Here is a 23,480-nt window from a genome sequence, read left to right as displayed (position 1 = left end):
CATGGCTGTAAAAGAAGTAGCAGATGTACAACTGTTAGTGACATTTCGCTTAACTCTTCAGTTATAAAAAAAAACACCTAATCAAAGAGGTCCAGGTGCTGGTTGAAGAGGCATTTAAAGGTCATCTAGTAGAGGAGCCTTAAAACAACGATGTGTCAATAATAAACTGAATTTCATTATTTGAAGAACCATCACTGAAAAAAGTGACTGAAAGTGAAGTCACTGAAAAAAGGTGAAGTGACATCCATGTCACTAAGAAGTTAATTTTTTTAAACAGTATTACCTATTAATCAAATATTATTATTAACTGGGTAGGTAAAACAACAAAACGAACTAGTTTTATTTTTATTATACAAACTAATGTCAAACTCACACTATAGTTACAAAATATTAGTAAGTTATAATCAGCATGTATGGCATTTCCTTCATTTATTTATACGAAGATACAATTTTTTCTGATTCTGGCAGATCACTGTAAGGGACGCATTTGAGCTGATCGTTTACCACCTCTTTTCTACGAGACCAGTTAATAATATTATAAGGAAAACCAGCTATTGCTCCAAATACAGTTTGTACTCCACTATTCCACTTGTTTTGGAATTTGTAATATGATTTCTCTGAATCAAAAGGTGGATTGTCGCAGTGTTCATATGGTCTCAATACTTTGGCCTGAAATAGTAAATTAAAATATCTGAATTAGTCAAATATGGCAAAATGTACAAACCAATCAAGTATGATATCTGGTTTAATCATCCATGGTTAAAACTGGACGTATTTTTGAATTTTGCCGATGATGGCGACCCAATAGAACAATCGTCAAGCCAGTGAACCCACATCAAGAGATATTTAAATTCTTACCACTCCAGCCACAACATAAACACCAAGAAAGGAATTATCAGATCCCTATATCATGAATCATGATGATAGGGTTCGAAGCACATGCTCCAAAGAAAATGCATTTCAGAACCCGTGTCATAATATTATATAAACAAGGAATTCTACAGGATTAAATAAAAGAAAGACCAAAACAATACGAGCACTGCACAGACACTCATCAGAAGGAATTCAAAGATGACAACAATACCGTACATAAAGGGCTGCAGGGAAATAAGTACAACATCAAAATAATATTCCAAACAACAACATTCTGAGATCTATGCTGTCCAAAATCAAACCCAGCAATACACAAGAAATATCCAAGAACTGCATCTATAAAATTCCCTGTGAATGCAACAATTTCTACGTGGGAAAATCTGCAAAAAAAGTAAGTGTCAAAGTAAATGAGCATCAAGTATACAAAGAGCAGAGATTTAGGGAAATTCGGGATATGCCAACAAGCCTAGGACAAGGAGCACGCAGTGTAATGGAAATATGCATTAATAATCATGAGAGAAAGAGAAATGAAAAAGAGAAAAGTCAAATAAGCAGCACTCCCATTATTTAAGGAATAAAAAGCCAACTGCCATCTGTAGCCAATCCATGAGCAGCATGCAGGAGGCTTTGAATAATATTTTTTAACAACGATTGCCGCAGTGAAAATCGAAATGTTAAATATTAGTTAATTATAAAAAAATGTACTTTTCATTGATGAGTAATGTTTAAAACATGAGTCATGTTTTAAAGCTGTTTCTACGAATTCTTCACTCTAGGATGTGTGAAACCCACAGTTTGGGTTTCGCAATTACATTGGAGCCAGAGAACCACTAGTTAGTATTCAGGTTATGGTACGTAGATGCAGAGATATTGGACATCCGGTTTATATCTGTTTTATTGGGTTTGAGAAGGGCTTAAATCGAGTAAAACATACTGAAATAATTGGCATTCTTCAGCAGGTGGGAATTGATGATAAAGACCCCTCTCTCCCTCGTTCCATCTCTCCTTGTGGAGTATTGGGCGCTTATGCGTTTCTTGGCCAAAAGTGTAAGATTGCTGTCTGGCCGGGGCAGCGCATATTCTTTTGTTTTTATTCTCTGGATAAATTGTTAACTAATTCCCTCCACTTTCTTCTATCTTTTGCTCTCTTTTTGACTTCGCCCCATCTTAGTCCAATTTTTTCGTGTTCTCTCGTTGTTGTTCTTTTCCAGCTGTTGTCTGGTCTGCCTCTTTTTCTTTTTCCCTCTGGTTGGTGTTCAAGTGCTTGCCTTGCTATGCTGTTTTGGTCTTTCCTCAGAGTGTGGCCGATCCCTTTCCATTTTTTTTCCTTGTCTGTAGTAGATATGTTAGTTTGCTTTGTCCTTTCCCATAGTTCTGTATTAGTTATTTAATTTGGCCAGTATATTTTCAGGATTTTTCTTAGAGATTTGTTTACAAATATTTGTAGTTTTTTAGTTCTATTTTCGTCCTGTTTCCATGTTTCTGCTATATAGAACAGTATACTTTTAATGCAACTTTTAAAGATTTTAATTTTTGTTGTTTCCGATATTTAGTTTGTTTGACAAATTCTATTTAAAGCGTTGAATGCGTGTTGAGCCTTTGTTATTCTCGTCTGTATATCCTTTTTACACCCCCCGCTCCTTTCCATGACAGATCCCAGATATGTAAATTTGTCTACCTTTTTTACTTCTTTATCATTATTTTATTATTTCGATGGTTATTATTTTTTAGAAGTTTAGTTTTCTCTGTGTTTATTCGAAGTCCGATCATGTCGGTGTACTGTGCCAATTTGTCAATTTTTGCTTGCATATGATTTTGGTGTTCAGTTATCAGGCAGATGTCATCTGCAAATTCGAGATCTTCTAACTGTTTCAATAGGCTCCACCTGAAGCCTGTTCGATCGTCTATTATTTGCTCATCACCCAATCTATCATAATAAGGAATATGGTAGGGGATAGTACACAACCCTGTTTGACTCCACTTTCTATGGATATTTCTTCTGTTACTTCACCTGAATGTTCTAGTTTGGCTTTGTATCCTTCGTAGAAGAGTTTAGTAAAGTTTCTGATTTCTAGTGGTATCTCAATCTAAGGATTTTCCACATCTGTGCCCTATTACGCGGTCAAAGACCTTTTCGAAGTCGATAAAACTCACATCTATATCTTTATTCCATTCATTCGTTTGCTCCAAGATAATTCTAAGGATACAAATGTGATCAATAGTGGAATGGTTGGAACGGAAGGCTGCTTGGTTTTTTCTAAGTTTTTTATCTAGTTATGGCTTCAATCTTTCCAATATGATTTTGGTCAGCACTTTGGATGTGGCACTTAGTAGTGTTACTGCACCCTAATTGTTGTATTTGCTCAGGTCTCCTTTTTTGTTTGTTTTTATAATCAATCCCTCTTTCCACTCATTTGGCAATTCTTCGTCCGTCCATATTTTATTCAAAAGGGTATGTAGCATCTCTACTGACTGCTCGGTGTCTGCTTTTATTATGTCAATGGGTATATTGTCGATTCCTGCGGTTTTGCCATTTTTTAGAAGCTTTAGGGTGTTTACAATTTCTTCCCTTTTAATTTCTCCAATATTCACTTCTAGCTCTGGTGATTCTACTTCATTTTTTTATTCTATTTCCTTGTTTATCCTTTACTTCTCGTATATTTCGTTGTGCATTTCCTGTTAAGTTTCGTATGATTGTATATTGTGTTTGTAAGTCGTTTTATTTCGCTGCTTCTTCTGATAAATATGTAGCATCTCATTTATATAGTTTATTTTATCTTTTCTGGCTTGTTTTTTTACTTCTGCATTTTTTGCTTTATATTTCCTTTCAAGTGCCCTCTTTTCTTCTGATCCTTCCTTTTGTAGAATTTCTTCTTTGATTTTTTTTTCTTCTATCAATAGTAGTGTATCTTTAGTAATCCATTTTTTATTTTGTGTTCTTTTTAATACGATTTTTTCTTTGGCTGTATTCTTCACTTCTTTAAAATATTTCCATGTTTCTTCAAATGACTCTCCAGTTTCTGTGATACTGTGCGGTTAATGCCAGTTTCTCACTGAATTTATTTCTTATATATTCTTGTTTTAGGGCATCAACGTTGTACTTGTTCCTTCTGCTGATTTTTTGGTTTTTATCTCTGGCTAATTTCGTTTTTAGTCTCGCTTTGATTAGCATGTGGTCTGGCCCTGACATCTTGCAGCCAGCTTCTCCACTTATATTCAATTATTATGTGGTTTATTTGGTTCTTGTATCCTTATGTATTCGCTTATGTTTAAAGATACTTCCGCCTATTAAAAGTTCATTTTGCTCACAAAATTCGATACATCGATTTCCATTGTCGTTTCTCTCTTCGATTCCCTCCTTTCCCATCACATGTTCATGTCCTGTATTATCATTTCCTATTTTAGCATCAAAGTCTCAGTTAACATCTATTGTGAGTTCGTTTTTAATAATGCAGTGAATAATGTTCAACGTGGTATCAACAGGAATGGCATCTACACTAATAATTTGGGACAGGCGAATATAACGGTATTAATTGCAAGCAATTACGAAGAACTTCAACATCTGGTTAATACGATTACCACAACGTATTATGATGAATCTAAACACCGCAAAGACAAAGGTGATAGTTGTCAGTAAAACGCCAATACAACCGAAAGTGGTAACAGTTTACGGTGACCAACTGGAGAGATCTAACAGTATTACCTACCTTGGTTGTAACCTAAACGAGAACTGGAACATGAGCAAAGAAATTAGGATAAGTATAGAGAAGGCCAGAGCTGCATTCATTAAGATGAAGAAACTTGTATGTGGAAACAATAGTATTTTAATTCCGAAAATTATATTAGTGAGATGACATGTGCTCAACTCTTTTGTATGGTGTCGAAGGTTAGACTTTAACGGATATACTTCTCAAGAAACTGGAATCCTTTGAAATTTGGGTGTATTAGAGAATCCTACGAATAAGTTAGGTGGATAGAGTTCTTACGACGTTGTATTGCATCGGATGGGAAAAGTTGTGGGAGTCATTAGAACTGTTAAAAATTGCAAACTTAAATATTTTGGCCATGCTATGTGACACCCAGATATATGCAGGCCCGCCGAGAGGGCGGTACAGCCGGTACATTTACCGGGCCCGGCGATGTAAGGGGCCCAGGGTCGACCAGATCAAAGACGTAATTTTTGTCATAAAATCAGAAATTCATAATCTTCCATTTTTAAAGAATCTAAGTACTTGCCAGCATTTATGGAATAAATCCAGAATTTACATCAAATAAAGAAAACGGTGCAAGAAGCCTGCGAGATTTTTTGATGATTTACCTGGGCCTAGTAGCAACTCAACCGAATAATTTTAAGCCCGACGCAATATTTAGCTGTGAAATATTTGACAATGTCATTGATTGTATAAGAAATTTTACTCTTGTAAGAAATTAGAGAACTCGAAAAGCACCTGTATTATAAAAATATTTTCACTATTATAAATATAATCAAAATTTAATAAAATTTATATTTGAAATATTTCTTATTATTATTGATAATTTTATTTCTGTGAAAATTAAACAAATTTTTCGCTCTTCACTTTTTGCCGAGGCCCGCTCTTTATTTCTTAACGGGGCTTGCTCATTCCTCTCGGCGGCTCTGTACATTATGTAATATTTTCCATTAAATAATACAAGACAAGGTAGACGGAAGAAGAGGGCCAAATCGAAGAAGAACGTCATGTCTTAGAAACCTGAGAGAATGGTTTAACAGATCCTCTAAATCCCTTTTCCGAGCTGCCTTTAGCAAAATTACTATAGCCAGTGACTTTAGCTTCGATAATCGGCTAATGAAAAAGAAAGAACTTTTCATTATACCAATAATTTTGGGACAGATCCTCTAAATCCCTTTTCCGAGCTGCCTTTAGCCAAATTACTATAGCCAGTGACTTTAGCTTCGATAATCGGCTAATGAAAAAGAAAGAACTTTTCATTACACCAATAATTTTGGGACAGAGAGGCAGCGCTGAAAAATCTCTTTGAATTTACTAAAGCTAGATTTTTCACATTTGATTACTAGTATGATAAAATTGATTCAAAAAATGACATAACCCAGACATCCAAAGTAAAAGTTATCCTCGAAAACCAAATTGTTCTATATCGTCCATATAATGTTCAGAAAGAAGTCACATCTTTTCGAGCGTCGGGTTTTGGAGGGGAGAGGGGGAGAAATCTGTAAATTCGTAGTTTTTTACGTTTTTCGTCAATATTTCTAAAACTATGAGGTTTAGCATAAACAACATTCTATACAAATATGTTCTACATTAAATTTAAAATAAAAAAGGCTCTATAGACAATCCTTCTAAAATGGACGGTTCCAAAGTTACGGAGGTAGTATAGTATAATTGGTCCAAAAAAGGCCTTACCCAGACATCCAAAGTAAAAGATTTCCTTTAACACCAAATTGTTCTATATGGTCCACGTATTGTTCAGTAAAAAGTTACACCATTTTGAGCTTCCGGTTTGGAGGGGAGATGGGGGAGAATTCGGTAAATTAGTAGTTTCTTTAGGTTTTTCGCCAATATTTCTAAAACTATGTTTAAGTGTAAACAATATTCTATACAAAAACGTTTTACATAAAATTTAAAACAAAAATGGTCCTATCCATAATTGTTACAAAATCAACGGTTCCAGAGTTACGGAGGGTGAAATATGGAGGTTTTCGATACTTTTTATATTTCTTGGGCAATTGATGATGATTTTGAGTGGTGAGGTTGACGTTTCTTCAAGGGCTTATCACTAACATACAATCGGCCATTGAAATAGCAAATCCTGTTAAAGAAAATTTCTTTCAATCACTAAAAATATTATAAATTGCCCAATAAATATAAAAAGTATCGAAAACCTCCACATTTCACCCTCCTTAACTCTGGAATCGTTGATTTTATAACAATTATGTATCGGAACTTTTTTGTTTTAAATTTGATGTAGAACATTTTTGTATAGAACATTGTTTACGCTAAAGCATATTTTTAGAAATATTGACGAAAACCATAAAAAAACTACTAATTTACCGATTTCTCCCCCATCTCCCCCCCCCCAAACCGGACGCTCAAAATGGTGTAACTTTTTACTGAACAATACCTGGACCATATAGAACAATTTGGTGTTGGAGGAAAACTTTTACTGTTAATGTCTGGGTTAGGCCTTTTTTGGACCAATTTTACTATACTACCTCCGTAACTTTTAAACCGTTCATTTAGAAGCATTATGCATAGGGCCTTTTTTGTTTCAAATTTAATGTAGAACATTTTTGTACAGAAGGTTGTTCATGCTAAACCGCATAGTTTTAGAAATATTGACGAAAAACTTAAAAAACTACGAATTTACCGATTTCTCCCCCCAAACCCGACGCTCAAAATGGTGTGACTTTTTTCTGAACATTATGTGGAACATATTGAACAATTTGGTGTTGGAGGATAACTTTCACTTTGGATGTCTGGGTTTTGATCTAGTTATACCATACTATACTGTGAGTGTGTAGAGAAACATACTGCGGTCTGTCAAGCGAAACGTAGAACAGGGGTTACTGAGAGGGTATCAAAGTTGATTTCCTACGAAGGTAATTAAATCCATTTACGAAGACTGAAAATCAGTACACACATTTTTTCGACTTTTTTAGAGGGTTTTTTGCAAATACCTCGAAAAATATGCATTTAGTCAAAAAATTATAGATATAAAAATTGTATCTTTTAGTAACACAAACCAAATTTTTTTCCAATAATATCTTTAAGACGAATACAAACAATACTTTTTTCGTCAAAAGCATAATTTGAAATATTCAAAGCCAAATAATAGGAAAAATTTGCATTTTTCGAGGAAAACTTAAATAATCTTTTTTCAGGTATACAACTAGACCTTTCAAAAAAAATAAAACGTTTCTAGGATGAAAATTAAGCGACCTGTAATCAAAAAAATGTCGGTACCTGCTTTTCTCTACGAAAAAATCACTGAAAACAACCCCCTAACTACCTTCCTAGTTCAAAATTGGTCTTCACCTTTCTGTAGTTCCTTTTATATTTATATTATCAATTCACTCAAGGAGTTTGACTTATTTAAAATGCCTAATTTCGGAAAAATGGGAGTTTAAAGAAAAATTGATTTTTTGCAATTTGGTATTTTTCACCTTTTACTTCAAAATATTTCCAAAAATACTAAAGATACGAAAAAAATTATAAACCACTAAATTGTAGCTTTTTTTAATGACTAAAATTACCCTGTTCATAGATTTTTATTACAGTGAGCAGTTAGCCAGATATAGCTGTTTAAAAACTCTATTTACCAGCAAACACCCCCTTATTCGAACCCTTTAAACCCGACCCAATTAAAAACTAAGGGATCTTACGGAATTTAATGTACACAGTCTTATAGCTCTTTAAAAATTCTACCAAATTATTTTAGAAGAAACTTTTTATCGCCAAAAATATATAGGATATTTTTTGAGGTATTCTAAAAAAACCCTCTAAAAAAGTCGATTTTTTCGTCGAAAAACTGTTACTTTCAAGCGCGAATAAATCGAAAAATATTAGTTTTACGAAGAAAATGTAAAAAATATTTTTTTCTTAGAAACACTTTTTCCATCGAATTACATGGTTAAAATGTAATAAAAAATTTCCACCCAGAGATGGGGTGGAAAGCACCCCCAAGGTTTTAGCGTATGATAGCGGTATGATATAGAAAATGATCCTTGGACTATTCCCTACCTTCTGTGAAAATTTTAAGTAAATCCATGCTGGACGAAAAAAATGCGAGCCAAAATGCTTCATTTCCTCAATCGACTATTGGGGCCGACCAACCGGCTCTATCTCGTCATACAGCTGACCGACTATAATAACTTTTATTTATATTGAATTTAAAATGTGTGTACTGATTTTCAGCCTTAGTAAATGGATTTAATTTCCTTCGTAGGAAAGCAACTTTGATACCCTCTCAGTAACCACCCCTGTTCTACGTTTCGCTTGACCGTCCGCAGTATGTTTCTCTACACACTCACAGTAATCAACTGTGAAAAATCAAGCATTAGTAAATTCAAAGAGATTTTTCAGCGCTGCCTCTTAGTCTATAAACATAATATTGAAATAATTAGACATATCACAAGAAAACCGTTTCAGAACCGAGATTCTAATATTTGACAGAAAGGACATCGCACACATCTTATGGAAAATATAATGTCACTCAAATTCAATAAAATTTATACCAATAGATTCGTTTTAAATTAGCGATCAAATCTTATGATTGCGCCAACTCTCTATTTTCAAAAATAAGAGCAGAAATTGATATAAATAAATCTGAAATCAAATGGGTAGGTACATAAGTTAGAGAGAGAGAGAAAATATTTTAAAATACCCAGATTTTCGGTACTCCATAAATCAGCGGATTAGTTTCACTAATCCGCTTAGGCCCAGCGGGATTTAAGCTGTTATGAATAGCACTCAGAGCAATAATGATTGTAAACTAACATTTTATGGACTCCAAAAATGTGATTTCGGTAAACTTTAATTGCAATTTGCGCCGTAATTAATCATAATTAAGAGTTGGCGCAATGATAAGAATTGATCGTTATATTAAAACGAATCTAATCGTATAAATTTTATTGAATTTGAGTGACATTATATTTTCCATAAGATGTGTGCGATGTCCTTTCAAATTTCTATAACATTTTCAAATCTTACCGCGAACAAATCTTGTTGAGCCTCACATGACGGCGATTCCCATTTATCGTTTTTCTTGCGTGGTTCACTTTTTGCAGCACAATACTTTCTATATAAATTTTGTGTATCTTCAGTAGTTCCCCAAATTCCCAAGTCATAAGAAACATATACAACTCCAGCTGCAATTGCTACCTTTAAACTGAATAGAAGGAAACCTAAAAGGCCGCCATTTTTGTTTGCAGCTTTTATGATTTTCGGGCAGTCGCATGGAGGTGGGCACATTTTTTTCATTTCAGCTCCAGTACATATTTTAATCACTTTTGGAGGTACTCTGGATATAGCTGAAATGCGACATAATATGTTAATTATTATTAATGAAGGTGGTGTGGAAAATAGGTACTATATTCATAAACAATATAATCATCAGATTTATTGTATTAAAAGTAACGTTAGCTTAGTCTTTATAAATAATAAAGTCAGCACATTTTTTTTGTAATATAATATCCTAAATAATTTGGTTAAGGGGAATGGCGTAAGATGTCGCCTATCGAAATTTTCAATATGTTTTTTTTTTAGGCGTAGACTTGGGTGTCAATTAGCCAGTCACAACTTGTTTGTTTTCTATTCATACATAAAGATGGCAATGAGGTCCCTAGAGTTCCATAGCAAACTCTTCCACAGCTCTCTACTCAGTTCAAAAGCTACAGATGGCCGCTATGGACTATCCAAGTTGCTCACCGCATTTTCCCTTATACATCTTCTTCTTCTTCTTCTTTTTCCATATGTACATAATATATCAAACTATCAGGGTTAATAAATTTAGAGGTTAATTTTAGTGTCACAGAAAAAATTTATTAAACAATCATATAAAAATATATTTTTGCTGTTCAGAGACAATAGATAGGATATATTGAAAGGTGGAAATACATTACATTTTATTGAATCTTCGATTAAATTATAGGTGTATGGAATGTATTTTGTGCAGTCAAAGAATGTGTGATTCAAATCACCCACCTTCTGACATTCAGTACAAAGGTTTGAATCAAAAACTTTAATAATTATTGCTAGATGTAGAGGGAATCATGCATGTCCAAACTTCATTCTGATTAATGTTGTTATATATCTTCGAGGTACTACATAATTTTTAAACCAACATGTAATATTTAGAACAAAAGTTGAATCAGCGAATACTAAGATTTGGATTGTTTACAAAGATCTCGCCATGATTGACTCCACTGATTTTTAACGCGATGCTTAATAGTGTTAACTAAATCAGATATGCAAAACTTACGATTATTTGAAGTACCATACTCAATAGCTTTTTTAGCCAAACTACCAACATATTCATTATGCGTTAGTCCTATATGAGCCTTAACCCATAAAAAGTTCACTCTTTTTTATTTTTATGAATTTCAAAAAGGATTTTCTTAATTAGTAGGATATAAATATTTGAATTGTTATTGGGAAAATCTATAGTTTGAATAGCAAGAAGAACAATATTGCAGTTTTGAACAAGAACAATATTGAATAATAGCAAGAAGAACAATTCAATATGTTTTAAATGTATTCATTTTTTTTCAAATCCTGAGAAGACTAATGAGTATTTTTGAAAAATTTAATCGCAGAGTGAAAGATTACGTTATTCCTGAGGGCTGAAAGTCCCTTAGAATAAATACAAAGTTTCTTTTGAATGAAATATATTTGCAATAATTAAAAATCATACTAAATTTTTTCTTTTATTTTCACCCCTGTAACTTATTAAAACAAACATTATAGAAGTTTTCAGTGACTTTCGGCCCTCAGTAATAATGTAATAGTCGGAGAGATAGAAGCGGATTTTGTGCGTGATAAGTAATATGGAAAAAATATACGGGGATATGTTGAATTAGTTGTGTACATGACTTTCACCAACGGCCGGAAACCAGAGTTGGGGCCGAGGGTAGTTATAAGGGGTCAAATTCGCCGTTTTTATTATTTTTTTTGTGACGCTCATGATCGAGAGAGTGCACCAAAATTTGGGAATAAGTAGTTCATGACGTAACTGAGTAAAATCTCCAGGGGTAGCACGCTGCGTGGCCGACAAAGAGGAGGGGCAGGGGTGAATACAAAAAATATAAGGGGTTTTTTGCGACGTTCGTGATTGAGAGAGTACGCCAAAATTTGGGAATAAGTAGACCATGACATAGCTAAGTAAAATCCTCAGAGCCGGAAACCAGAGTTGGGCATGAGGGTAGTTATAAGGGGTCAAAATCGCCGTTTTATTATTTTTTTTTTGTGACGCTCATGATCGAGATAGTGCACCAAAATTTGGGAATAAGTAGATCATGAGGTAACTAAGTACAATATCCAGGGGTGGAACGCTGCGTGGCCGGCAAAGGGGTGGGGGTAGGTGTGAATATAAAAAATATAATGGGTTTTTTTGCGACGTGCTAGATTGAGAGAGTGCACCAAAATTTGGGAATAAGTAGACCATGACTTAGCTAAGTAAAATCCCCAGAGCCGGAAACCAGAGTTGGGGATGAGGGTAGTTTTAAGGGGCCAAAGTCGCAGTGTGTACTATTTTTTTGTGACTCGGCACAACATTTGTCCCCCACGCAGCGTTCCGCCCCTGGAGATTTTACTTAGTAATGTCATGATCTACTTATTCTCAAATTTTGGTGCTCTATGTCGATCACGAACGGCAAAAAAAAACCCCCATATATTTTTATACTCACCCCTGCCTACCACCCCTTTGTATGTCAAGCAGCGTTTCGCCCCTGAAGATTTTACTTAGTTAGGTCATAACCTACTTACTCCCAAATTTTGGTGCACTATCTCCATCATGAGCGCCACAAAAAAAATAATAAAAACCGCCATTTTACCCCTTATAATTACCCTCGTCCGCCACTCTGGTTTCCGCCTCTGGGGATATTACTTAGTTATGTGATGGTCTACTTATTCCCAAATTTTTGTGCACTATCTCAATCACGAACGTCGCAAAGAACCCCTTACATTTTTTTATATTCACCCCTGCCCCACCCCTTTGTCGGCAATGCAGCGTTCCACTCCTGGAGATTTCACTTAGTTACGTCATGACCTACTTATTCCCAAATTTTAGCGAGCTATCTCGATCATGTGCGTCACAAAAAAAATAATAAAAAACGGAACTTTGACCCCTTATAAAACTACCTTCCTTCCCCATTCTGGTTTCCGGCTCTGGGGATTTTAATTATTTATGTCATGGTCTACTTATACCCAAATGTTGGTGCACTATCTCAGTCACAAACGTCGCAAAAAACCCCTTATATTTTTTATATTCACCCCTACCCCCACCCCTTTGTCGGCCACGCAGCGTTGAGCCCCTAGAGATTTTACTTAGGTACGTCATGACCTACTTATTCCCAAATTTTGGTGCACTATCTCGATCATGAGCGTCATAAAAAAAATAATAAATTCCGCGACTTTGACCACTTATAACTACCCTCGGCCCCAACTCTGGTTTCCGGCCGTTGGTGAAAGTCATGTACTAATTCAACATATCCCCTATAGTTTTTCCATATTACTTATCACGCACAAAATCCGCTCCCAGCTCTTAGACTATAATGATTCAGTCTGCGTTTAAAGTAAAAAAAATATTTATTAGTTTCCTCAGGATTTCAAACAAATGAATACATTTAAAACACATTGAACATTTTGACAGGTGACATTTTGCACCCATGCCTTTAACGCGTTTGCTGCGTATTTTTAACTACTTTTTCCAGAACATGAAATAATTTTTGTAATTCGTCGCCTCAATACTACAACTAGATAACTCGAAAATTTTCATTTTTGAGATAAGTGTACCAATAGATGTAAATATATAATCTTTATGTTATGCTACAACCACACAATTCACAAAGCACCATATGAGTCAATATAACTAACTTTCAAAAGTAGATAACTTTATAAATCATCTTTTGTTTAATACTACAACTGGATATCTTAAGTTACCTACTTGTTGCAAATTTCAATGACTAAGCTGTTAGTCACGCAACTATACAATTACACTTACCTAGTTGTAGCACGTAAGTAAGGTCACTTGAAAAGTGCGATTATTGAGATGTTACCATTGGTGAAGATTTTTATTTTTATTTGTCCGTTAGATATTGTGTGGATTAATTTTATTGTTTTGAAAACGTGAGTGCAAAATAATTAATATTGTGGCTATGTAAAATATGTAATGCCAAGTTCAATTGTAGAAGTGATTTCCTAGTTTACAGTGGTAGTGCAAATTGTTCTACAATCCTTACGAATGGTTTATATAAATCTATATTTTCATTTATTTACAATGTGTTACCACTTTTCAGGTTAGGTATAGTGTTGCTTCAATTAAAAATTATAGCGAATAATTTTTGTCTTGTTTTAAAAATAAAAAATGTAGATTAAAATTAAAATGCTACTAAAATATTGAATGGGTTGCATATGTGAGTCCATATTAAATGTAGTAATGAAACACAGACTTACTCACAATCATTTAATAATACTTTGACGACCGGTTTCGATCTCTACACTATTCAGATCATCTTCAGGTCGGTGTTACTAGTAGTTAAATTATGCCGTTACAAGGGATGCGTTGCCAGTTCGTTGATAACATGTTTATACGTCCAACGTATGCCAATAGGATAGCTAGGTGAGGTACAGGGCAAGCAGACATGTTTCGTAGGTCAAACCATAGTAAATTTTTGAAATTTGAATGGATCCTGAAGGAAGATGTGTGCTGAGAAACAGAGGATGTTGTATTAGAAGTGAGAAAGACAACGTTCGAGTGGGTGTGTTTTAAATGTAGCCAAGTTCGAAATCGCTTTATTGTAGACACTTGTACTAATGTGATGGTCTTTGCTCGTTGATGTTTTGGGATATGGGCAGAGGTCATATCTCAACCCATATGACCCCTTTGACCTCTGCCCATATCTCAAAACATCAAGGGTGCCGGCCGAAATTTTTGGGCAGAAATTGTTTAAACAATTTTTTTAAACAGATAGAAAAGATCACCTTTTTTTGAACCAGAAAATATTTTTTTAAGTTTTTGGGTCGTTCTAAACAAGAAAGGCCTACATTCTAAATAAGAAAGGCCTACATTTTAAATAAGAAAGGCCTACATTCATGTTGTAGGCTCATATTTTGCGAATATTTAATTTCTTTGATTTCTCTGATGTCTTTAATAACAAAAAAACTAGACGGTTTTACTCTTTAATATGTGTTTTAACTTATTAAATTATTTTCTGCATATAGTGCGAAATAAACAGAGTGATTAAAGAAAAAAATCTGTGTAATGTACCTCTCGCTATTTAAGGACATAGACACCAAATCCGCACTTATTCTCAAGAAAATTCCTCCTCAAAACGTCGCAGAGCCTCGATTAAACAATCTCGTCTCTCTTATGTTTCGCTGTGCATACCGCCTACCTGGTCGACAAATAACTCTTATAGGTGTCAATAAGAACTGCGTACCTTATGTGCCTTTCTGTTTTAAAGTTTTGTTAACTAGATTCTTTTATTTTTAATTTAGTTTTATTTCAGTTAAAACGCATGTTAAAGAGTAAAACCACCACCTATCTTCTTTGTTTCTAAAGATATCAGGTACTCCCAAAAAACAAAATGTTCACAAAATATAAGACTACAATACTGTTTCGATGTATAATAACATTTGTACCTCGTCCTCCCTACAGGGTGTCACAAATTTAACATAAGAAAAACATTTCTTTTCTACCACCCGGTATAAGTACAAAAAAGAAGTTTGAGTATATCTTTGCACAAAAGTGTGATGTACTTTCTTCTTCTTGTGGACATGTGTCTATATGTGACGACTATTGACGATCTTCAGGGCAATATCGTCAGGGCAATAAAAAATCATCTGCAGCATGGCGGAAAAGCTGCACAGATACTCTGTTGAATCAGGTTCTGAGGGTCTTCAAGCAGGATATTCCTTGTCTTCTTGGACCTCACTTTTATGGACTTCTTTTATTTTGTAAATATTTTTTCGTACATGTTGGCTTGTAGGAGAGGATATCAGAATTAATTTCAAACACTGGGTCTGAAGTATCGGTACTTTCGAGATTTGATGGTTGTCAGCACCTTTGGCTTCTTCTTCATTATTATGTGCACCTCCTCATTTGTGACTCCGTCAGTCCACGGGATTTCAACTATTACTCTCAAAAGTGAGGTTGTGGATCTTGAAAAAAAACACCATCGGGTTGAAGGAGGATCTAGGTTTTCCGAAGCGTTCTCTTATCTCGTGGTTGATGGTCAATTCTGAATATTATGGTGCCGACGTAGTTGTAGTGCGTCGTTCTTCCTGCTGAGGTTTGATTGACGTGCAGCTGACCTGTATATCGATGACTAAGAGGACAAATATTGTATGTCCATTTTTGTTTAAAATGAGATAGCCCCTGGTCTATACCAGTCGAGATGAAATATTTATTGTGATCAAATATTGTATATCCTCTGAGAACGGTTTGCTAGATACTAAAGTAGCATTAAAGACATGTCCATTAAGAGTACCATAAACTTAGAGCACAAATGTTGTATGTCCAATAATACAATATTTGTCACACAAAATGCCATCACAAAATTAAAACCAAACGACTCTTTTATTGTATGTCCAAAGATACGATATTTTGTCCATATTTTTGGAGGTCGTCAACCTGTGGTGTGTGTTGCACAAGTCTGCGTATGTACTACTTGTACTACTGATACCATTTTAAACATGATTTTATGATAGTTTCACAATTCAGTATGGAAATAATATGTTGTATGTCCATGTTTTACTTCACATTTATTGTATGTCCATACAGGGGGTTATTTTAGCTTGTTAAATGTGATTAACATCTAATCCTAACAGAAATAGAACTGAATAAGATATAAGAGAAAGGTGTAACACGAACATAACTGTAATTTTAATACTTTTAAAATGTACGGTTTGTCACGGATAACTCAAGCTTTTAATTGATTTTACCGAAAACATAAATTTTGAACATACAATATTTGTCCTTTTAGCCATCGGTATTACGTATTTAGTAAAAAAATCTACATTTTCGGTACTGACGAGTTATTAACCGACAGTGAATTTATTAAAATAAGATCGTCACGTCAACGTATTTTTGTAATGCATTGTTTTCAGATTAGGATTTTAATTGAAAAAGGATTCAATAAAAAAAATCATATGTGTATAATGTTTTATGTTTTATTCGATATATTTTACTGGTACAATCCCTCTATATATGGTCATATAGGTTATTTACACCGTGCTCTAAAAAATAACTACTCTTATTTATGTATAAAATACAGTGACCGTGTTCCGACACATAAAACACTGGCTAACGACCAATCTTTGGTCATTAAAATATTTTTATAGCAGATCTGTATTTGTCGCTGAGCACCTACCTATTCAAATCCACTTTCAGATGATATTTTTACGTGTTTAGTTTGCCGCTTTTATGTTTACATTTCAACAAGTGACACTTTATCAGCTTGCAATACAGGATGTATTATTCGACAGATAAAAAAATACACGGCTACTTTTAAAGCAAATGTGATAAAAATCATGTTCATAATTTATTGAAAAAAAAACGAAGTAAAGTTTACTATGGTTTGTTTTTAAAGCAGGAGGAGTAATTCAAATTTATCGCATCGTAATGCTTATTTGTAATTGGTCCAACCGCAGGCAACTTACTAAACTCTTATGAAATTTGGCACGAATAACATTTATAATTTTTTGACACTATTGCCATTTCATAGGTTAATAAGTTATATCGTCTAATTTTTGTGCTTATTCCTTTAATTTTTACATGTTTAGTCTGCTTTTATATAAAAACTGTTGTTTTTAGACCTCTTTAGCAACATATTAGTATAATATAATATTTATGGATTACCGTCGAAGGCTGACATGATCAAACAAAAAATAAGATGTATTTGGTGATTTTTCTAGCATCTTTCTTGGGTACGAATCTGTCTTTTTAGTATTCTCCTCCTGGTTTAACTGCAAACCATAAAACCAATGATAAAATTATAAAAAAAAACTAACGAATGGCATGAAGGAAACAAAGGATGAACTACATGAATAGGGTGAAGATATGAAAAATATAGGTAATGAGATCAAGGAGATTAAAGAAGAACAAAAAGAATACAAAAAAAGAAATGAAAGATCTGAAGAAAGTCAATATAGTCTGGGCTGATTATCGGAGAATAGGCCATTTTTGGGAAAAGTTATTTACCAGCAATTTTATTGCTGGAATCGAATCATGATTGTATATATTAATAATATAGATATGCAAAGTCCGCAGATAGTGTGCTACTTTTTTTATAAACAAAAAGGCGCCCGAAAATCGTGTTTTTTTTCAATTTTTGCTCTATAACTCCAAAGATTTTAACTTCACACCAAAAACACCCAAATAAATATTCACCACAATTAAATTCTGCATAGAGACTTGTTCTTTCAGATTTACTTCGACGAAAACTTTCCCCGGAAAAAGCGGGTTTTTCCAACAAAATCTTTAATTTTCAACTAAACTTTCAGATAAGTAGTTGTTAATCAAAAATTAAATAACGTGGCAACGTAGAAGCCCTTTCCGTATATATTATAATTCCAGAAGCCGATGGAAATTGAATGAACAGTTTAGCAACAATTGAAATATTAATTAAAAATTTACGGTCGCTATAATAACGACACTAATTATGATGCATAAGAATAACTATGATTTTTTCATAAAAAGACACCATGCCTATCTAATGTACTTTACAGAATTGAAATTGGACTATTTTAGCGGCCTCAGGAATATTTTAAAATTATAAACAATTTTTTGGCTTATAAACAGATAGAATATTTCGGGAAATGTTAAACTAAATTAAATTGTAAAAACGGTAGTGGCGCGATGCTTCTTCTAAAAGAAAAAACTTTTAATTATGACAAGTTGTTCCTGAGATACAATCGGACAAAGTTGACCGAAATTTACGGCAAAGATATAAACAATAGGATCATAATTTTCAAACCATCACCTTTTTATTTTGGTTCTCTTTCTCCACACCAATTTTCATATCTTTTAAATCCTCATAACATATATTATTATAATAAAAACTATCGATAATACGTGTGAAAATTGCCAAAAATAGCAAAACTCCAATCAAAAATTAGGTTGGAGAAAATGTAACCCTCAAAGTTCAAAATCGGTATACGTTAAAAAAATGCATTTTCTCGGCTTCCCATGGAGCAATTTCTTTCATTCTTTTTTTGTACCCAAGTAACTGGAGTAGAGCCATCGAACTAATGCATTATTAAATGACAGACTTGCTTTTGTTTTGTTATAATAAATTAATTTATTTATTATAACACAATATTTTAATTTGTTTAAATAAAAATTGTTTAAATAATTTTACAGCTTTCAAATGAAAATATTTATGTTTTTAACTTTAAAAGGTACACTTGTAGTAAGTTTATCTAAAAAAAAGCCTACAACTGGAAAAAATATGTAATTTTATGTTCTTATAAATAAATTAATCTATTATAACAAAACAAAAGCAAGTTTGCCATTTAATAATGCGTTAGTTCGATGGCTCTACTCGAGTTATTAGGAAACAAAAAAAGAATGAAGGAAATTGCTCCACGGGAAGCCGAGAAAATGCATTTTGTTAACGTATACCGATTTTGAACTTTGAGGGTTACATTTTCTCCCACCTAATTTTTGATTGGAATTTTGCTATTTTTGGCAATTTTCACACGTATTACCGATAGTTTTTATTATAATAATATATGTTATGAGGACTTAAAAGATATGAAAATTGGTGTGGAGAAAAAGGACAAAAATAAAAAGGTGATAGTTTGAAAATTATGATCCTATTGTTTATAACTTTGCCGTAAATTTATAGCTTTTACCGGTTGTATCTCAGGAACCACTAGTTATAATTAAATGTTTTTTCTTTTAAGGAAGCGTTCGGCCGCTGTCTTTCGCATACTGTTTTCACAATTTAATTTAGTTTAATATTTCCCTAGATATTCTATTTGTTTATAAACCAAAAAATTGTTTATAATTTTAAAATATTCCTGAGGCCGCTTAAATAGTCCAATTTCAATTCTGTAAAGTACGTTAGATAGGTATAGTGTCTTTTTATGAAAAAATCATAGTTATTCTTATGCATCATAATTATTTCCGTTATTATAGCGACCGTAACTTTTTTATTTACATTTTAATTGTTGGTAAACTGTTCATTTAATTTCCATAGACTTCTGGAATTATAATATATGTGGAAAGGACTTTTACGTTACCAAGTTATTTAATTATTGATTAACAACTACTTATCTATAAGTTTAGTTGAAAATTAAAGTTTTTGTTGGAAACACCCGCTTTTTCCAGGGAAAGTTTTCGTCGAAGTAAATCGGAAAAAACAAGTCTCTATGCAGAATTTACTTGCGGTGCATTTTTATTTGGGTGTTTTTGGTATAAAGTTAAAATCTTTGGAGTTATAGAGCAAAAATTGAAAAAAACACGATTTTCGGGCGCCATTTTGTTTATAAAAAAAGTAGCACACTATCTGCGGACTTTGCATATCTATATTATTAATACATATAATAATAAGATTCGATTCCAGCAATAAAATTGCTGGTAAATAACTTTTCCTTGTATTTTTCTAATTAGCCCAGAGCCATAAGCAAGTCATGAAAGAAATGGAGCAACTAAAAAAGCAGCTCGCTTTTATGAAAGAAAGAGTGGAAATAGAAAACGAGTGTGAAAACGAGTAAAAAATATAGTATTACAAGGTTTCAAAATAAATTATAATGAACAGGGATAATGTCAAATTATATATAATGTCCAATATATAGATCAGGTAAAAGGGGGAGAAGTGTACTTTCGAAGTGTGTAAAATTAATAATCCTTAGCTGAGCGCTTTCGGCTTATAAAGCCATCTTCGGAGCTATGGTCAAATAGGTCAAAATACCACTATGAAGAGAGATGGGTTCCATTTATGATATGAAATATTTCTGTTTCTTATGTAGTTTTTTATTGGTTGGAAAAAACCTTGTCTGTCTGTTTAAAAAATTGTTCAATATGCTGTTGGTTATTTTTGTATCCAGAAAAGTTAAACATCAAGAACGAGCACAAAGGACTTTCACACGAAAATTACATTACATATAAAACGAATATTTGATTATGGTAAGGTCAAAAAAACCTTACCATTTGAATACCTGCAGATAGCAGAATCTGCTATCTGACACCGCAGTATTCAAATGGTAAGGTTTTTTTGACCTTACCATGATCAAATATTCGTTTTATATATAATGTAATTTTCGTGTGAAAGTTCTTTGTGCTCGTTCTTGATGTTTAACTTTTCTGGATACAAAAATAACCAACAGCATATTGAACAATTTTTTAAACAGACAGACAAGGTTTTTTCCAACCAATAAAAAACTACATATGAAACAGAAATATTTCATATCATAAATGGAACCCATCTCTCTTCATAGTGGTATTTTGACCTATTTGACCATAGCTCCGAAGATGGCTTTATAAGCCTAAAGCGCTCAGCTAAGAATTATTAATTTTACACCCTTCAAAAGTACACTTCTCTCCCTTTTACCTGTTGTCATAAGTGTGTACAAAACTCTTTCAGCCTTTACATTTTTAAATATATAGATGTCAAATTTCGACACACGATTTGGTCGTCGAAACGTTAATAAAATCATTTTTTCAGTAAAATTTTGGCTTATTTCCTATCAAAACTAGTTAATTATAAAAATGCCACAAGGAAATAGCTTCAGAACAACAGGTATAATATTGCGAAAAACGATGAAGAAGTTCATCCGGAAAGAAATAGAAACTGAAATAATAGTAAACGCCGCGAAAAAATTAGGAGAGAAAACGTGTTTGGTTAAGTATTAGAGAAGAAAAAATAATAGTTTTGAAAAATAAAAATAAATTGAAGAACACGAAAGAAAATATCTATGTACATAAACGACGATATAAGGTTTATTCCAAACCTTTTTCAGTGCATCATACACTGTGTTGTAAAAGCAGGAGTACCGCAGGGAGAGTACTTTTTCTTTACTTAGTATACCTTGCTATGTACTACAAACGGATTAGACAGTAATGGCAACATTTGCAAATGATACTGCTGTAATATCTACAGATACAGATCCAATAAGGTTCACTGAAAAACTACAAATTCACATGAATATGTTACAGAAATTGCTAGAGAAATGGAAAATTAGAATAAATTTACAAATAGAGTCCACCCCAATGAAAAATTGACGGGGACGCACCATATACAAGCCAAAACACGCCAACTATAACTCAAAAACAGAAGTTTGAGCTGACAGCAAAAAATCGCAGCTTTTAATTGAAAATAAAGTATACTAGTTGATGCAGCAAACCATTTAACACGAAAATACTCCCAGACAAAATACTGAAAACCATTACTGGGGCCTCTTGATTTTTTTTTTCAAATCAGACACCACGACACAATGAAAACATTCCATATGTAACGGAAGTTATCGGACATACTGCGGAGCAATCTAGAAACCACAGAACGAAATACCTCACTAATCAATTGATGAGGTAACTCTTCAACCAGCGACAGCGGATAGAAAGGTGATTAAAACGACTCTGGTCAGAAGACTTAAGCCATTTCCAATGAACCATCAATGGATGCTACCTGCTACAGGACCCATTTTTACTTACAACACATATTTAGTAATTACCCTATGGATTGCAAGTTACAATAAATAATAATAATAAAAAAATAAATGCCTAGTATAATTTTTATATAAAGTTTAATAGAGATATTGTACTTACTGGCTTCGTATGTAGCAGTTTTTCTGCACTTTTTATGTTTGCCATGTTTGTCTGCTTCATCTCCCTGCGGTTTCGTGTAAACTAAGAAATTCGATTTATCCGGACATTTTTTATTTCGACTCATATTACTAAAAATTTTATAGAATTTTTCCAAAACAAAATATTTGAGTATACTTATAAAATTTGACAACCTAACTTGAATGTCACAATGACATTCTGGTAAATATCACTTCGTTTTAATTGGGCGAAACTTAATTCTGTTTTAGTCTTGAAAATTACGTAATACACACAAGATAATAATAAAAGAAGAGAAAAACTGAAGTTATATAAAGAAACAACCTAAAGAAACATGATGAAACAAGAGAGCCCAAAATCATTATAGGAGGTCGAGCTGATAAGTGATAGAGCACTTTTTGATATGCAGTTTAGAAATTGGAAATCGATTTAATGCTTCTTTTTCTTCTTCTCTTTCTTCTTTTTTCTTCTTTTCGTTTAGACATGACTCTGTATGTTTTTTCAATTTGCCTCCAGTAAGATGTCGTTCCATGGTTTTCGTGGTCTTCACACTGATCATCTTCCTATTGAAGAGCTGTCTTTCGCAGCTCTTACTACTCTATTTGTTGTCATTTGGTTTATCTAGTTATTCCATTCTACTATTCTCTTTTTTACCCAGTTATTAATATTCTCCACATTGCATATCTGTCTTATTTCTGTACTTCTAGCTCTTGTAGTCTCCCTTAATGAAATAATGTGGACTTCATCTTAGTAACTGTATTTATTGAACGTAAACGTTTCTTAAACATAAACAATAAAAATTAATCTTAAACGTAAAACTTCAAACCGCCATAATCGTAATCAAAAATAAAAGTCATTAAAGTGGGGTTATATTCCTCTTCTTTTTCACACTCCCAATTTGAGTGACAGGTCACAACCAGGCTGTCAGTGACGCGAAATTCAAATAAAGGACTACACTCTATATCCCATAATGTCCTACCATCAATTTTTCGAAGGGTTTTCATCTCCGATATTTTGAGCAATCTTTTTTTCCTCTTAGTGTCATGTCGTGTTTCTGCCACATATTTCATTATTGGTCTTATAACTAGTTTGTAAATTCGGCCTTT

General features: G+C 33.3%; 1 protein-coding gene across 2 annotated transcripts; it reads right to left on the bottom strand.

The window, feature by feature from the left end:
- Positions 1–331: 331 nt before the first annotated feature.
- Positions 332–22,555, bottom strand: LOC114339721 (uncharacterized). 2 transcript variants are annotated; one of them, XM_028290400.2, is made up of 3 exons: positions 22,360–22,555; positions 9,582–9,901; positions 332–669 (listed from the first exon to the last, which is right to left on the bottom strand). In XM_028290400.2, exons 1-3 carry the CDS (start codon positions 22,481–22,483, stop codon positions 430–432), a joined length of 684 nt encoding a protein of 227 aa, XP_028146201.2. In that variant the 5' UTR covers positions 22,484–22,555; the 3' UTR covers positions 332–429. The 2 variants fall into 2 exon arrangements, with proteins under 2 accessions (XP_028146201.2, XP_050504981.1); XM_050649024.1 differs by lacking the exon at positions 22,360–22,555 and adding an exon at positions 17,449–17,526.
- Between the last annotated feature and the right edge of the window lie 925 nt (positions 22,556–23,480).

This window comes from Diabrotica virgifera, chromosome 4, assembly GCF_917563875.1.
Source record: "Diabrotica virgifera virgifera chromosome 4, PGI_DIABVI_V3a".
NCBI classification, from domain to species: domain Eukaryota; kingdom Metazoa; phylum Arthropoda; class Insecta; order Coleoptera; family Chrysomelidae; genus Diabrotica; species Diabrotica virgifera.
The sequence above is the reverse complement of the archived record's forward strand: the minus strand, read 5'-3'. Positions and strand labels throughout refer to the sequence as shown.